This window comes from Dendrobates tinctorius, unplaced genomic scaffold (assembly GCF_039654945.1).
Source record: "Dendrobates tinctorius isolate UK_male_01 unplaced genomic scaffold, ASM3965494v1 ptg000069l, whole genome shotgun sequence".
Lineage (NCBI taxonomy): Eukaryota > Metazoa > Chordata > Amphibia > Anura > Dendrobatidae > Dendrobates > Dendrobates tinctorius.
This window is the reverse complement of record NW_027361737.1, coordinates 22533966-22550619: the sequence shown is the minus strand read 5'-3', so window position 1 is coordinate 22550619 and position 16654 is coordinate 22533966. Positions and strand designations below refer to the sequence as shown.

At 42.2% G+C, this 16654-nt stretch overlaps 1 protein-coding gene across 4 annotated transcripts in view; it reads right to left on the bottom strand.

Moving 5' to 3' along the window:
• Positions 1 to 2462: 2462 nt before the first annotated feature.
• STK25 (serine/threonine kinase 25) overlaps positions 2463 to 16654 on the bottom strand; it is a 57582-nt gene continuing 43390 nt past the window's right edge. Inside the window, exons 1-11 of one of the 4 annotated variants that reach the window (XM_073581191.1) lie at positions 16344 to 16504; positions 15081 to 15311; positions 13563 to 13619; positions 13243 to 13351; positions 12972 to 13129; positions 12703 to 12888; positions 12382 to 12527; positions 12185 to 12287; positions 11716 to 11787; positions 4378 to 4508; positions 2463 to 2681 (exon numbers count right to left, since the gene is read on the bottom strand). In XM_073581191.1, coding sequence (XP_073437292.1) covers positions 2663 to 2681; positions 4378 to 4508; positions 11716 to 11787; positions 12185 to 12287; positions 12382 to 12527; positions 12703 to 12888; positions 12972 to 13129; positions 13243 to 13351; positions 13563 to 13619; positions 15081 to 15302 — 1203 coding nt within the window. In that variant the 5' untranslated portion in view covers positions 15303 to 15311; positions 16344 to 16504 and the 3' untranslated portion in view covers positions 2463 to 2662. The other 3 variants (XM_073581190.1, XM_073581189.1, XM_073581192.1) reach the window with 3 other exon arrangements.

Genomic DNA, 16654 nt, shown 5'->3' with positions numbered 1-16654 from the left:
GGGGTATTTAACCTCTTTTGTATTTCCTGTCCCCCATTAGGGCGGGGAGACATCCTCCAATGCTGCTGTCGTGGAAGGTTCCTAGAAATCGAGTTACCGGTAAGACTAATTCTATTTTTATCGCACCAGTTGGTGAGTCTTGACCAATATATGAGATGCATGCTGCAATTTTTTTCTCAATCCAATCTGAGCGTAGAAAAAAAAAAAAGGCAGATGAGCAGAGACTCAGATTGACATTAGTCAGAGTGCAATCTGATTTTTTTTTATCGGATTGCACTCATCTGTTTTTCTTTCGAGTATGAGCCTTATACTTTAGTTTTGCATAATAATGGAGGCAGCAATAAGAATATTGAGGACGTGATTAATCATTTGCATTTAATCTTGGTTCATATTTCTTTTTTGTGGTATTTGTTGCTATTTTTAACTCCAAATTTTCACAAACAGTGCATGTGGTTCATGAACGTTGTGCGAAATCAGGAAGTCTTTTTTTTTTTTTTTTTTTTTTTACACCTGTTTAATTCCTTCATGACCCTGCGATTTTCCATTTTTGCACTTTCATTTTTTCCTCTTCTTCTAAGAGCCATAACTTTTTTTGTCCCCATAGCTGCATAAAGGCTTGGTTTTTGCAGGGTGGTTGTACTTTTGAATGACCTCGTTCATTTTACCCTGTGATGCACTGGAGAAGGGAAAAAAAATTCCAAGTGCGTTGAAATTGCAAAAAACAAGTGCAATTCTACAATTGTTTTTCTTTTATTTACCATGTTTACTATATGGTAAAACTAACCTGCCATTATGATTCTCCTGCTCATTAGGTGTACACAGATACCAAACATTTATATATTTTTTTTTTTGGTGAAAAAAATTCCAAAATTTGTAAGGTAAAATAATTTTGCTTGTGTCACCATTTTCTGAGACCGCTTATTTTTTTGCTCCCTGAGCTGTCATTTTTATTGATATTATTTTGAGGTAGATAAGATGTTTTAATTGCCTCTTATTGCAATGTTGCGGCTGCCAAAAAAAAAAAAGTAATTCCAGCGTTTTTGATTTTTTTCTTCTCGTTATGCCGTCTACCAATTGGTTATTTTATCTTTTGATAGATCTGACTTTTTTTGGATGTATTGATACCAAATGTGTTATTTTTTTCCTTTTGTTTTATTTTTAAATGGGGGGCGATTTAAACGGGTTTTATTTTTTTCATATTTTTTTTTATTGTAACTTCTTACTGTATTTAACAGTCCCCTTAGACGACCGATTGCTTGTGCTGTACTCAGCAGTGCTTCAGTACTACTACTATGTATAGCAGAAATGACTATCTCCTATGAACGCCGGCCACGAGGAGGTTCACAATGGCACGCACGGGGGGGGGGGGGGGGGGGGGGGGCTGGCTTCTTCAGCAGACCCCTGGCTGTCATGGTAACCCATCGGCGCCCTACGATCACATGACAAGGGTGCTAATGGGGAGGATGAATAATGCGCTTCTGTCTGCCGCATGATAAATCCCGCTGTCAGTGATTGGCAGCGGGAATTAACTGGATAACAGCCAGGGATGGAGCTCCGCTCCACCTGCATCTGTTAAAGGCACATGGTGACTGATTAAATCAGTCACTATGTACAAGGAAAGATGTGGGCTTGGCCTGCGATCCCACATCAAAGGCAGGGACATGACCTTTGACGTAAATATACGCTAAATTTCGAGAAGGGGTTAAATCTTAAATTCACATGTTCTGATAAAGTGTTCAAAAAAAATTCAAGAATACATGGCGGGGAATGAAGCAGATTTGCACAAAATTTGGGCTCATTGACTTTAAGTAATGGTATTTTCAAAAGTGTGATTACTATGAAAGTAATTCGATGTACATGGCTGTATTATGAATATGTGGCTACTGATCCATATTGTGGGGCTTATAGCTCGCTATGACTTCATACGGTACCTCCAGTTTTACACACAGGTTGCTTATATGAAGTTTGTGAAAAAATGAAAAAAAAATCACAGACTGCAGCATTGCAAAATGTATTATGGAGGCATTCTCCCCAAGGAACATCTCTTTAGAAGACTGTGGCACCCGACAGTTTATGCATGGAGACATGCGGTCTATATCCTGTCCAACATGATTTAGCTGGGTAGATCAACATTGGAAAACCTTGTTTAAAGCCATGATCTTCCGTGCCTACAGGGGCTGACCAATCTACACTTGACTGGATGGTAAAGTGCTATTTCATTGCATACAGTGTTTTAAAGAAATCCAATAATACACTAAACCTGGACTGTCACAAACCTCTTACAATTGGTACTGTTTGCAGCACGAAAATTCAACTCCTTGCCTGCAGGTGGCGCTGTCACTACTTTGAGTTACACATTAAGAACCACCTAACTTCCATAGTTCTGCATTGTAAAGGAGGAGCCGAGACTCCCTAAAAACAAAAAAAGGTTAATTTTCACGTTGGCTACAACAAATCCAGGATTATGTATGAAATGTCAGTTTATTCTTTTTTACAGCAAGTGTTGATGAGAAACATTGGTAAACATTTTTGTATGTTACAATAAAATAAAGAATAATACAATTGAAGTAATGCCATGTTGGTCCTGTCAGTGTTCACAGTGTCGTCCTGGTCCAGGCTGAGACATGAGGAGGGAAAAAGTGTGGAGCACCAAGTAGTGGACTCATGATGCAGAGGAGAACCTAGAAAGAAAACGCCAAGTCATAAATAGCTAGGTGAGGGCAAAGTCAAATTTTACAACCATAAGAAAAAATTGACCCCTAAAAATTAAAAAGTGTATGTGTATCAAGGTCCCCAACTTATTCTATTGGGCATCCTTATGTAGACAGCCTGGTTCTTTTGGAATCTCCAACATGTAAACAAGTACCATATAGAGATGGAAATGACTGAGGCGCAGGGATCGCGTATTAGGTTATACCTGTTGGTAGTGAGAGAACTGAGCCCTCCTTTAAATAATGGAGTTCCAGAGGGGCATAGAGTTCCTATTAGGGATCATACACATGGAACACATAAATGTTTGTTCCCACATTAAACACCACCATTGGGGGGGGCATTATTCACACCCACATAATTAAAAAGGCATTCAGATGTAAGCATAATATCAGTATCCCCAATCAATGTAATAGCAACCATCAGTATGGTATCAGGGAAGTATACACATTAATCATTAAAGGTCCGTTGTTCAAAATCCCACCAGCCGATATGGTATCAGAACTTCCGGCCATCCGATATGGTATCGGACCTTCCCGCCGTCCAATCCCATAGGGACTATGAATAAGGGACTTTTAAATCATAAGTGACTTATTTTCTGATACCATATTTATAATGGGGATGTTTGATATCTAATGGTTGGAATTTCTGATACCACACTTTGGATTATGAACAGTGACCTTAAATGTTTTATTCTGGTACCATATACGATGGAGGAAGTATCTGGGAGACCTAGGGAGAACTTATATACACATTCACCTCCTGAGAAATAAGTTAGTTTTTAGGGATCATTTTTTTTCTTGTGTAAGTAAAAAAAAAAAAAAGACTAATAGGAAGGCTCATCCCACACTATGTGAACATGCCTTAAAGGGAACCTGGCAGCAGTGGCATGATGGCCAAAAAGGGAGAGACCTGTCAATCAAGTTGGACAGGGACTTTTCTCCCTCTGCTCAGTTCCATCAAAAACTATGATTTCTCTGCGATGCTGCAGCAAATTTCCAGCTGCCCATGGTTAAGGTAGCATGAGAGGGCTCATCGATTTCCATTATATCTCACTCACAATTCAGGGGTAATGTATGAATGACATAACGTCTCCTGATGCTGGGGGTTTTAGAAGCCTGACCTTCAGCGTTTAGCCAATAAATTTGCTGGCCTTACTTCATATGACTTTGAAACAAAGATTGTGCTGACATCACAACACTGGGCCTGAGCACCTCATATATGGTTATAAGGCTATTATCTCAGGTCTGGACACCCGGCAGTGCGATAGGGTATTCTGATGCAAGCAAAGTCTACATTTCATGGAAGTGTGAATCCGGCTTATGGAATTGTCTTCATAAGACAATCCCTTTACCCTGGGCTATTAAAGCTCTATACAACTTCAATCAACAGGTATTTGCAGAATCTAAACTCCTAAATGGAAAAATCATTTCTCATGACGGCAAAGTGTCAGAAGAATCACTTATGACTAACCAAATATTAGTACTGAATATTTCTCTAACACACCCCTCATAGTAATAACGCGAGATGTGAACATAATCCATGATAAAGGATATGCTATAGTCATAAATGGAGAGTGAATGATAGCCATTTCTATGGGCAGCACTGATCTGCGCTAGTGTCTGGGACCCAATATCTGATTTTATATATATCACTTTTTTACGTTACCTTTGCACACGCTTAACCAAGTGAGAAATGAGCTGGTCTGTGATTCCAGGACTGGACTCTTCCGCTAAGCTAAAAGCGTTCTCTAATTCCTGTACGGATCCAAATGCTCCAGCGCAGCGCTGTTCCCTCAGCTGTATGAGGACACAGGGAAAGAACATTAATGTATAATGAAGATGGAGCAACTGCTGCAAACCCTGAAAACTATACAGTGCGCCGTTCACCAAACAGCAATGAAGAATTGCTGATGTAAAGGGTACAGAGTGCGGCTGATGGCGGCAACTATTATGTCAAATACAGGGTGATTCACTCACTACTTTACCCGGAAAAATTGTTTTAACTTTTTAAAGAGACAATCTGTCGTACTGAAATTTGGACTATACATACCTAGGTTCATGAGAATGTTTTAAAGCAGGTGTTGAAAATGTCCACCGTTTGCATCCAAGCATGCCCGGACGCACCGTTCCATATTGTCAAATGTATTCTGCAGGATGTCTGGGGTCACAGCCTGAATCTATCTCTGTATGTTACAGCATTGATACTGTGCACTCGACCTTACAAATGGCTCCAGAGTTAAAAATCTGGCGATCTTGGTGGCCACATTCCCTTGGAGATTACTCTTTTCATCAAAGGTGGCTTCAATACATTGCTTGGACGGCAGATTTCCACCTCCAAGCTTCTTTAGAAGCTCACTTTGGCACCTCTTTAAGGACTCGTTCTCTCCAAACTGTATCTGGACATTGTTAACAAATGAAGGAATTCGGCAGGAGTGAAATGCAAGCAACGCACATAAACTACTGACACGCAGAAAGGCGTGAAGCAAGTTAATCTCAGAGTGGAGACAACCGGTAGGGTGATAAGTTGAAAAGACCACTCGGAGAGAGGATGTTTCTCCTCGCTGTTGCTGAAGTTCATTGCACTCACTTCTCATGAATCAAAGTACATACAGTCCAAATTTCAATATGGTTGACCATCTTTTAGAAGTTACAGCAATTTTTCCAGATAAAGTGAATCCCCCTGTACAGTTACTTTTCCATATATAGAGAACACTTGTCAAAACTGCAAAAAAGCATATGCAACCATGTGTCACTTAGTACAGTTAGGTCCATATATATTTGGACAGACAACATTTTTCTAATTTTGGTTCTAGACATTACCACAACGAATTTTAATCAAAACAATTCAGATGCAGTTGAAGTTCAGACTTTCAGCTTTCATTTGAGGGTATCCACATTAAAATTGGATGAAGGGTTTAGGAGTTTCAGCTCCTTAACATGTGCCACCCTGTTTTTAAAGGGACCAAAAGTAATTGGGCAGACTAAATAATTGTAAATAAAATGTTCATTTCTAGTACTTGGTTGAAAACCCTTTGTTGGCAATGATTGCCTGAAGTCTTGAACTCATGGACATCACCAGACGCTGTGTTTCCTCCTTTTTGATGCTCTGCCAGGCCTTCACTGCGGTGGTTTTCAGTTGCTGTTTTTTTGTGGGCCTGTCTGAAGTTTAGTCTTTAACAAGTGAAATGCATGCTCAATTGGGTTGAGATCAGGTGACTGACTTGGCCATTCAAGAATATTCCACTTCTTTGCTTTAATAAATTCCTGGGTTGCTTTGGCTTTATAATACACCAACAAAGCTAATCCTCTAAATCTGAAGCTATAGCTTCAAGGACATACAGGAGTGTTAATCAAGCAACCAAGATGTGAACACTTAATCTAAAGAGTAAATTAGCTACATAGAAATAAGGTCACCATAAAAGGATGTTAATCAATAGTACAAAATTTATTAGAAAAATACTTACAGTATATTTAATAATGGATTACAATAATTGTGAGGGCTGATAGATAATGAGACAACATAAACAACTGGGACTACAAAATAGGAGCATGAACCTACTGGGGTTCAACAGAAAGACAGTGCAATATGACTGGTTTGCTAATACACAATTCCATATAATAAAACAACCAGATCAAATCCCCCAGACACCAATGCTATCCCAAAAAATTTTTATGATGCCAGAAAAATACAGCATATCAGATGGATAGTCAGGTTAAATGGTAAGATGGTTACCACAAAAATTTTATGTGAAACAATTAGCCTGCTCTCATTTAATAAGTGGTAACCTATGCTATAATGCAAAAAAAACCTTTTAGAATAGGGGAAAAGGTATACCTGAAGTCATGGTGTTAGCAGGTGAAGGTAGGTGCCCCTACTGGAGTCCCACTCAGCAACCTCGACGTACGTTTCGCCAAAAGCAGCTTCGTCAGGAGGCGTGGCTTGATGATAACATGGGTGTCTTATACAGCAAATATGGATAGGACGTTATGGAACAACTGAGAAAAAGCGCAGCCGGTATGTGTTAGCCTTAGGGTGTCGTCCTAGGCTGCAATCAACATGCAGTCCTGTAGAGCTGCACAGATGTATAATTAATTACCTTAGATGAAAGGTGAAGGAGCTTGCTGTAGCATATGAACGCTGGGTACATCAGTCGGCGCGTGTAGCCATGATGCCAAGCCCCCGACGCTGACATAGGCAGTCGGCACTCCATATTGACATCATCCTCCGGGTCTCCGAGGTAACCAAGATGCCCAGCCCAGAAATCGGACCGCAGCAGCACAGATGATGTGGTATGCTTTGGATCATGAGCTTCGCCATACTTTTCTCTTTCCATCATTCTGGTAGAGGTTGATCTTGGTTTTATCTGTCCAAAGAATGTTCTTCCAGAACTGTGCTGGCTTTTTTTAGATGTTTTTTTTAGCAAAGTCCAGTCTAGCCTTTTTATTCTTGATGCTTATGAGTGGCTTGCACCGTGCAGTGAACCCTCTGTATTTTCATGCAGTCTTGTCTTTATGGTAGATTTGGATATTGATATGCCTACCTCCTGGAGAGTGTTGTTCACTTGGTTGGCTGTTGTGAAGGGGTTTCTCTTCACCATGGAGATTATTCTGCGATCATCCACCACTGTTGTCTTCTGTGGGCGCCCAGGTCTTTTTGCATTGATGAGTTCACCAGTGCTTTCTTTCTCAGGATGCACCAAACTGTAGATTTTGCCACTCCTAATGTTGTAGCAATTTCTCAGATGGGTTTTTTCTGTTTTTGCAGCTTAAGGATGGCTTGTTTCACCTGCATGGAGAGCTCCTTTGACCGCATGTTTCCTTCACAGCAAAACCTTTCAAATGCAAGCACCACACCTCAAATCAACTCCAGGCCTTTTATCTGCTTAATTGAGAATGACATAAAGGGATTGCCCACACCTGTCCATGAAATAGCCTTGGAGTCAATTGTCCAATTACTTTTGGTCGCTTTAAAAACAGGGTGGCACATGTTAAGGAGCTGAAACTCCTAAACCCTTCATCCAATTTTAATGTGGATACCCTCAAATGAAAGCTGAAAGTCTGAACTTCAACTGCATCTGAATTGTTTTGTTTAAAATTCATTGTGGTAATGTCTAGAACCAAAATTAGAAAAATGTTGTCTCTGTCCAAATATATATGGACCTAACTGTATCAGCCAGTAGCGCTACAAAAATTCTGTGTACCCATAGCCTGAATCTGCTTCAGGCCCCTTACACACGTCCGCCTAAAAAAACATACACGTGAGACAGTCAGTTTTTAGTATCCGTGTGGTTTTCTGTTGGCCGTCTGTGTGTACCATTGTGTGCCACGTACTGGAATAAAATGCAGAATACAAATGACAGATTTTTATGTGTTAAAAGATGCGCAAAGATAATAGATAACCGTCAAATATATAATTTGAGCCTTGCAAGTGTATCTTACCGTACATATATAAACCTAATTAATTAAAAAAAAGGATGTGCAGTCCTCCATTTTTGGTAACCAGCAAAGGAAAAGCAGACAACTGAGAGCAAATATCAGGCGGGGAAGGTCCATTGTTATTGGACTCTTCCCAGGCTAAAAATAATAGCCCACAGCTGCGCCAGAACTGGGGCATCACATGAAATACTCCAACTGTGAGACTTCACCTTGGCTCTCCCCGATGCCCTGCTGCATTGGTGGTCTGGGTAATTGTGCTTGGGGTTGATGTCAGTGGTAAATGGTCCAAAAACACAGCTGACATCAAGCCCTGGTGTTCGACACTTCTACATTACTATCGGACACCCCCACTACTAACCCAGTAATAAAAAGGAAACAAACAAAATGATTTATTTAAATAAACACTCCCCCACACTTTCAATTGTTTACCATATTATAAAAAAAAAAAAAAAAAAGAAAATCCCACGCAGGTCCGACGTAGTCCAGTGAATGGAAACCTGAAAAGAACACACAAAACAGAAAAAAAACAAGGATACTTTCCCTGGTTCACCACTTGATTAAAATAAAAAAAGTTCCCAAGCAGGTCCAACGTAGTCCCAAGAAAATTCAGCAAAGCCCATCGAATCCTTCGTAAAAAACTTCTGGATATTCGATCGAAGGCTCCATGGTCTTTGCAAACAGCCACTTCTGGGTCACGCTTTGCTGCGCAAGAATTGGCAACACTGAAAAGCGTTTGCATCAGTAAGGTTACTGCTCAACAGTCACCGGGTCACGCAGAGGGCAGCGCGACCAGACGACTCTGATGAGCCGTAAAGTTACAGATGTCACCGCTTTTCAGAGTCGCCGATTCTTGCGCAGCAAAGCGTGACCTAGAAGTGGAGCCTCAGAACGAATATCTAGAGGGTCTGTATAGACGAGTTGATGGATTCGCTTGCATTACATCGGACTGGCGTGGGAACTTTTTTTTTTTAAATTCTGCACGAGGGAATGTGTTTTATTTCTGTGTGGATTCTTTTCAGGTTTCCATTCACTGGACTATGTCGGAACTGCGTGGAATTTTTTTTTTTTTAATAAAGTGATGAACCAGAGAAAGTAGTGGGGAGTTTTTATTTAAATAAAGCATTTTTTTCTGTGCGTTTGCTTTTAATTACTGGGTTAGTAAAAGTGGTGTCTGATGGACACCTCTCCATTACTAATACCAGGGTTTGATGTCAACTATGGGTTTGGACAATTCACAGCTGACATCAATCCCAAGCACCAATACCCCTATTGCCAATGCACCAGGGCATTTGGAAGAGCAAAGACGATGCACCAGAATTGGAGCATCTCTTGGAGTGCTGCAGTTCTTAGGTGGCTTCGGTCTGGTATTTTTAGGCTAGGAACTTTCCTACTTGATAATATCAGCTGTCTGCTTTACTTTTGCTGGTTATCAAAAAATGGGAGACGTTTTTAACATTTATTTGGTTATACATGTACAGTAAGCCAGACACGCACGGCACTAATTATATATCTCACAGAAATCTATTTATATTTCTATTATCATTATCTTTGCATATCTTAAACACATAAAAATCTGTGATTTCTATTCTGTATTCAATTCCGGTACGTGTCACACGGATGCCACCCTTGTGCTATACGTGGTTACACGGACCCCTAGACTTTTATTGGCCCTTGTCATCCATGCTGCCGGGGGAAAAAAAAAGGGACATGTCTAAGTGTGGATCACACAGACACAAGGTGCGCAACCCCATAAGTAGTTTATGGGTAGATACGTGTTTCCGTACTTGTAAAAATGGATGCTACATGTACATGGGATGGGGGCCCTCAGTGATGGCAGAAAAAAAAACCAACCAAGAGTAAATTCAGTTTGATCTGATGCAGTTAATGGACCGGAGAAATTGAAAGGTATCCTAGCATGCTTTTGGCCAAATCAAATGCCTGTGACATGAATCTTGGCTTTTGCTATTTGAGTTTGGTATAATACGGACTGACTCCTTAAATATATAATAAATTGGGTACAGTAGTTCAGTGTAGGATGTGCTGTAAAAAAATGAATAAGAATTTGGGAAAGTTATAAAATATCCTATAAATGTCTGTGTCTGTTCTGTTCCTGATCTAAGGATCACGGCTTTTAGTTGAGATGAATCTGTGCTGCACTTTATGTACATGCTCAGTACTGACCAGTGCTGTGGGGCCGTAGTTGAGATGAATCTGTGTGGGCAGCACGGTGGCTCAGTGGTTAGCACTGCAGCCTTGCAGCGCTGGAGTCCTGGGTTCGAATCCCACCCAAGGACAACATCTGCAAGGAGTTTGTATGTTCTCCCCGTGTTTGCGTGGGTTTCCTCCGGGGACTCCGGTTTCCTCCCACATTCCAAAGACATACTGATAGGGAATATAGATTGTGAGCCCCATCGGGGACAGTGATGGGGCTACCTGTGTTTGCGTGTACATGCTCAGTAGTGACCAGTGCTGTGGAGTCATATAGGAGATGAATCGGTGCTGCACTTTATGTACACGCTCAGTAATGACCAGTGCTGTGGAGTCATAGATGAGAGTGCAGCACAGATTCATATGTACATGCTCAGTAGTGACCAGTGCTGTGGAGTCATATAGGAGATGAATCTGTGCTGCACTTTATGTACAAGCTCAGTAGTGACCAGTGCTGTGGGGTCATAGATGAGATGAATCTGTGCTGCACTTTATGTACATGCTCAGTAGTGACTAGTGCTGTGGAGTCATAGATGAGATGAATCTGTGCTGCACTTGATGTACATGCTCAGTAGTGACCAGGGCTGTGGAGTCATAGATGAGATGAATCTGTGCTGCACTTTATGTACATGGTCAGTGGTGACCAGTGCTGTGGAGTCATAGATGAGAGTGCAGCACAGATTCATATGTACATGCTCAGTAGTGACCAGTGCTGTGGAGTCATAGATGAGATGAATCTGTGCTGCACTTTATGTACATGCTCAGTAGTGACCAGTGCTGTGGAGTCGTAGATGAGATGAATCTGTGCTGCACTTTATGTACATGGTCAGTGGTTACCAGTGCTGTGGAGTCATAGATGAGAGTGCAGCACAGATTCATATGTACATGCTCAGTAGTGACCAGTAGAGTTGAGCGACTTTGAAATAAAAGTCATCATTCATTCACTCAAAGCCGACTTTTATTTCCCATTGACTTGCATTGGGGTCAGGTTTCGGACGAAACTCCAACTTTTTTTTTCCCTAGTCGGACCAGTTTCATCTGAAACAAATTTTGTTTCATGAAACCCGATCCGACCAAAGTCGCTCAACTCTAGTGACCAGTGCTGTGGGGTCAGAGGTTTGGCTTACCGACTCCACAACCCTGGCCCCCACGGGTAAAATAAAGCGATATACATGACTAATGAAAGCAATAGGTTGTACTTAGTGCAAATCAATTTGCAGCAATGCGTATGAATGAATGAAGAATCAAAGGTGCAGCATGCCACCTAGTTTTGCTTTAAAGCAATACTGAGTCACAAACAGTAGGGGACACCATTACTGGCTATGCCTTTGCACTTCAGTCCATAAAGTAAGAGTCTCACCTCCTGGAAAACTGGAGCAACAAGAGCTGATAAGCAGTGGGATCTTGGCAAGCGTTTTATCGCTTCTGCTGGCTGCAGATACAAGTACAATGTAAGTCTTTTCCTAAATTTATCACAAACATTTAAACAATTGTCAATACATAATCCAAATAGCAGTCTCCAAACTTGCTTTACAAGGAACACTATACAGATAGATTTACATGGGAAATTTTAGTGGTAATTTTTTTTTTTCCATAAAAGTATGTTCTTGAGTATAATGCCATGCCTATGGCTGATTCTTAAAGAATAAATAAAGGAATTCAGATTGGCTCACAGCTCTTCTATCATACTGACAGAAGGTAAATACATTGACAGACCATTAGCTGCCTACATCGTCATCTTTGCTGTAATGTTAGATATATATTTTGAGATATTTTTCTATATTCGGAGTGACAAGTTAGTAAACTCAAAGTAGATGAAAGCCATTCACCTGCTGGTATCCCCACTGTAGTCGGCTCATGGAGGAGGGGCGCATGGTTTCCGGAAATGACCAGTGTGGAGTCTGGGACTGACTTTTGTCATCTTCGTTGTCTCTGGGTATAAAGATAGAAGTGATCAGTACTGTACAACAAAGCTTTTATATAAGTATCATGCACAAACACTCCAGACTTTATTAATTGCACGCACAAATCAGAGTCGTCCGAGCTGGAGTCGTCGCGGTGGCCCTGAGATTTCCAGCGCCTGTAACGCTCCACGAGCTCCATCAGGAAGGAGGTTTTCTTAGTGTATCGTAAGATAAACCGGTGTTTCAGCAGTTCCCTTGCCGTAGGCCTCTACAACGTAGGACATAAATGAGACCGCAGAAGGGAATATGACAATTCAAAATACTCAATTTAAGTTGTTTTTTTTTAAAATATGGATTTACTATATATTATAGTGTTGGTTTTTCCAATGACCATTCAAATCTAAGCCTGTTAAAGAATGGGGTTATAGTGTAAAAATAGTCACCAATCTGGGGTCTTTGTTCAAGCAAGCATCTACAAATTCTTTGAACGGTTTGCTGTGCTGCCCTTGCAAAGCAGGAGGGTTATTCTTAGGAATTAAGAACAGGACTCTCATAGGATGGAGGTCAGAGTACGGAGGCTCCCCCTTGGCCAGCTCAATGGCTGTGATGCCCAAGGACCAGATATCAGCCTGGAATAAAAAAAAGAAATAAATTTAAAAAAGAAAAAAAAACACTTTAGGGAATAAGCACAGAAGCTGTAAGAGAATCCAACCTTGAAGTCATAGGCGGACTGCTTGATGACCTCAGGAGCCATCCAGAATGGTGTTCCCACAAAGGTGTTCCTCTTGATCTGAGTATCTGTCAGTTGACCGGCTACCCCAAAATCAGCCAGCTTCACATCCCCCTGCTCGGACAACAGCACATTAGCAGCTGAAAATACAAAGAAGACAACTATAAGAACCGACAACCCACTGGAAGTAAAACTTTTCCCCATGACAAAGCATTATATGAATTTTTCCATAAATGTTGCACCGGTGCTTCACCTTTAATGTCTCTGTGAATCTTCCTCTCAGAGTGTAAATAATCTAGGCCTTTCAGGATCTCCCGTAATATGGTGGCTATGTAGGACTCCTCCAGGGGGCCGGGCTTTAACTACAGCAATAGAGAGCAGAACAAAGATGAGGTAGCTGTAGCTGCAGTCTGCGGCACCGACAGACAGTTACTAGCAAAAAAAAAGAAAAAAAGAGTAGCGCAGTATTATTTGCTTCTACATTCATCCTTCTGTTGGAGGTATACAGCAGGAAATAGTCTGCTGTATAAACCCCCTCCAAAAAAAAAAAAACAACAATCCACGCGCTCTTACCAAATCTAGAGCAGATCCTCCACCCAAATACTCCATGATGATCCATAGCTTTGATCCCTGTAACAAAGACATTGTAATATGTTAATGTTGGTAATAAAAATATATGATTGAAAAAAATTTAAATATATAATAAAATATTCATATACACACACCCTCCTCCTTAACTACATGACTCCGTTTATTATCGAAGTGCGCATCTCTCTGTGTCATGGCTGACATACAGGGGCTTCTCACAAAATTAGAATCTCATCAAAGTTAATTTATTTCAGTTCTTCAATACAAAAAGTGAAACTCATAGTTATTACACACAGAGTGATCTATTTCAAGTGTTTATTTCTGTTGATGATTATGGCTTACAGCCAATGTAAACCCAAAAGTCATTATAATAATAATCTTTATTTTTATTTTTATATAGCGCTAACATATTCCGCAGCGCTTTACAATTTGCACATATTATCATCACTGTCCCCGATGGGGCTCACAATCTAAATTCCCTATCAGTATGTCTTTGGAATGTGGGAGGAAACCGGAGTACCCGGAGGAAACCCACGCAAACACGGGGAGAACATACAAACTCCTTGCAGATGTTGTCCTTGGTGGGACCACTGAGCCACCGTGCCGCCCGTGCTGCCCATTATCTCACTAAATTAGAATACTTTATAACACCAGCTTGAAAAAAAATATTTTAAAATCTGAAATGTTGGCCAACTGAAATGTATATTCAGTAAATGCACTCAATACTTGGTCGGGGCTCCTTTTGCATCAATTACTGCATCAATGAGGCGTGGCATGGAGGCGATCAGCCTGTGGCACTGCTGAGGTGTTATAGAAGCCCAGGTTGCTTTGATAGCAGCCTTCAGCTTGTCTTAAGAGATCTGGTTGCTCATAATATTAGCCAACGTGTTGCGCAGAGATAGGGAGTGCTCTACTGGTTCAAAATGGAAGTGAAGCTCCCTGAACTGACATAGAAATCAGGACACTTCAAGGATAAGAACGTTTAATTTCTTTGTGCTTTGCAACACTTTGGGCTGAACAATCCCTTTAAGGCTGGGGTCACACTAGTGTATGGCATCCGATGCGAGAGCTCTGCTGCGAGTGTGAGTCGAGTGTCCTGCTACTGCACTCCCATCCTCTCACACAGAGCTGATCAGAGCACAGCTGCGGAGGAGGCAGAGAAAGTAGTTTCTCCATCTCCTCCATTGCCGGCGTCACCGGATATCGCACCGCACTCAGATGATATCCGAGTGATGTGCGTTGTGTCACTCGCACCCACAGATGCAAGTGAGCTGAGACTCGGCCAAGTCTCATTGCCAATCGCAGCATGCTGCGACCGATTCGGCATGAGAAAATAATCGCAGATGTGATCTGCCCCAAAGAATAACACTGGAACGAGTGCTATGCAATGTTTTCTAGCATAGCACGTGTCCATATTCCACGGTAGTGGGACGCCGGCCTAAGTCTCCCATCGAGACTCGGTTTCCTAGTACAGAGCGCATTAATAAAGGTTTAGGACGTTACCTTCAGGTAGGAGCCATAATAGCGAGTGATATAAGGACTGTCACACTGGCTCAGAACAGTGATCTCTTGTTGAATGTCCTCAATCTCATCTTCTGCCTCTTCCAGGTCTATGATCTTGATGGCCACCACTTCTTTGCTGCGATTCTCTATACCTTTGTACACTTCTCCAAATGATCCCCTCCCAATGCGCTCCAGCTTGGTGAAGAGGCGTTCTGGGTCCATTCTCGATCCCTACAGAGGAAGAAATAATCAGAAAGCCACAATACCTAGTGCCTTTACCATTTACTTTCTAGATGAGCCGTCACATGACAGCAGCTGCTTCCCTCCCCCCTGTCCCATTTCCTTTACTGAATTCCGTATACAAAGCCCGGGGCGAGTGACGGCGAAATGCAGGCTGCACCGGGCAGTTATACCGGTCACAGTCCTCCTCGTGTAGCAATAACCAGTGGTGGATTCCGTGTACAGACAGCAGTCACCTTTGATATTAAATCACAATCAATTTTGTTTTTCTGAAATCAACCACAAACTGTCTTCACTTTCCAATCCGCATGGTAAAAATAACGACTGCCTGAAGGCGACATTCTTTCAGCTGATCCCTGAGGCTCATTCTGTACTGCAGTACGTGGATCAGTGCTGAGTGCGCAACTCTGGAGCTGGTTAGTGCAGGTGCAGCTCAGGAGAAGCGAGACGAGACCCTGACTAGTGCACAACAGACACGATGCAACGAAAACAGACCCGTGAAGAAGCCACGTTACCCATCAGACCTGGAGGCTGGCGGAGTTAGCGCGGCTTCTTGGTGGCGACCCAATAGCGGTGTACTGCAATAAGAGTGAGAATTACCTGTGATGGGAAGTCCCGCAGGTGCGCCATTCTGGAGCAATCTGATCCCGCTCAGCGACAGATCAGTGACCCGTAGACTGGGGATGGCGGCACAGCGCACACAACTTGCCCCACATCGCTCGCCCCCTCTATAATCTGCACAGCCCTGAATGCAACACACTGACACGAAGCAGCAGCTGTGAGACTGTTCTGCTACCAATATTCATAGGCAGTGGCTGCAATGTGCAGAGATAACATGTGTCCCTACTGCTGGGATGTATGGAGGGGGCGCTGAGCACAGCACACTACATCCGCAGCTCCCTCCTATACTAAGCTATGGCAACCCATAGCGCTGAGCCATAGCCACAGCACTGCAATCCACAGGGTCCTAACAGCTGGCCTGCTCTATACAGAGAACAGTCCTCCCTGATGCCACACACGTACTTACGTCATCCCCGCCCGGGATCCTGGGGCATGTAGTTATTTCGGAAGCCGGTGTCTATTGTCCTGACGGCACCCAGAACTACAAATCCCACAAGCTAATGGCGCGCGGTGTTCTGGGAGATGTAGTAGCTAGGCCTGAGCGTAAACAGTAGACATTTAAGTCATGTGACCGGAGTTAGGCGTTACGTCACGCCTATGGAGACCGCTCCGGGAAAGTGGGAGGGAATAAGGGGAACTGGTATCACGTGACCACAAGAAACCCATGCACTGCTGATTTAGGGTGGTTTCACATTTTAGTCTGTGTTCACACA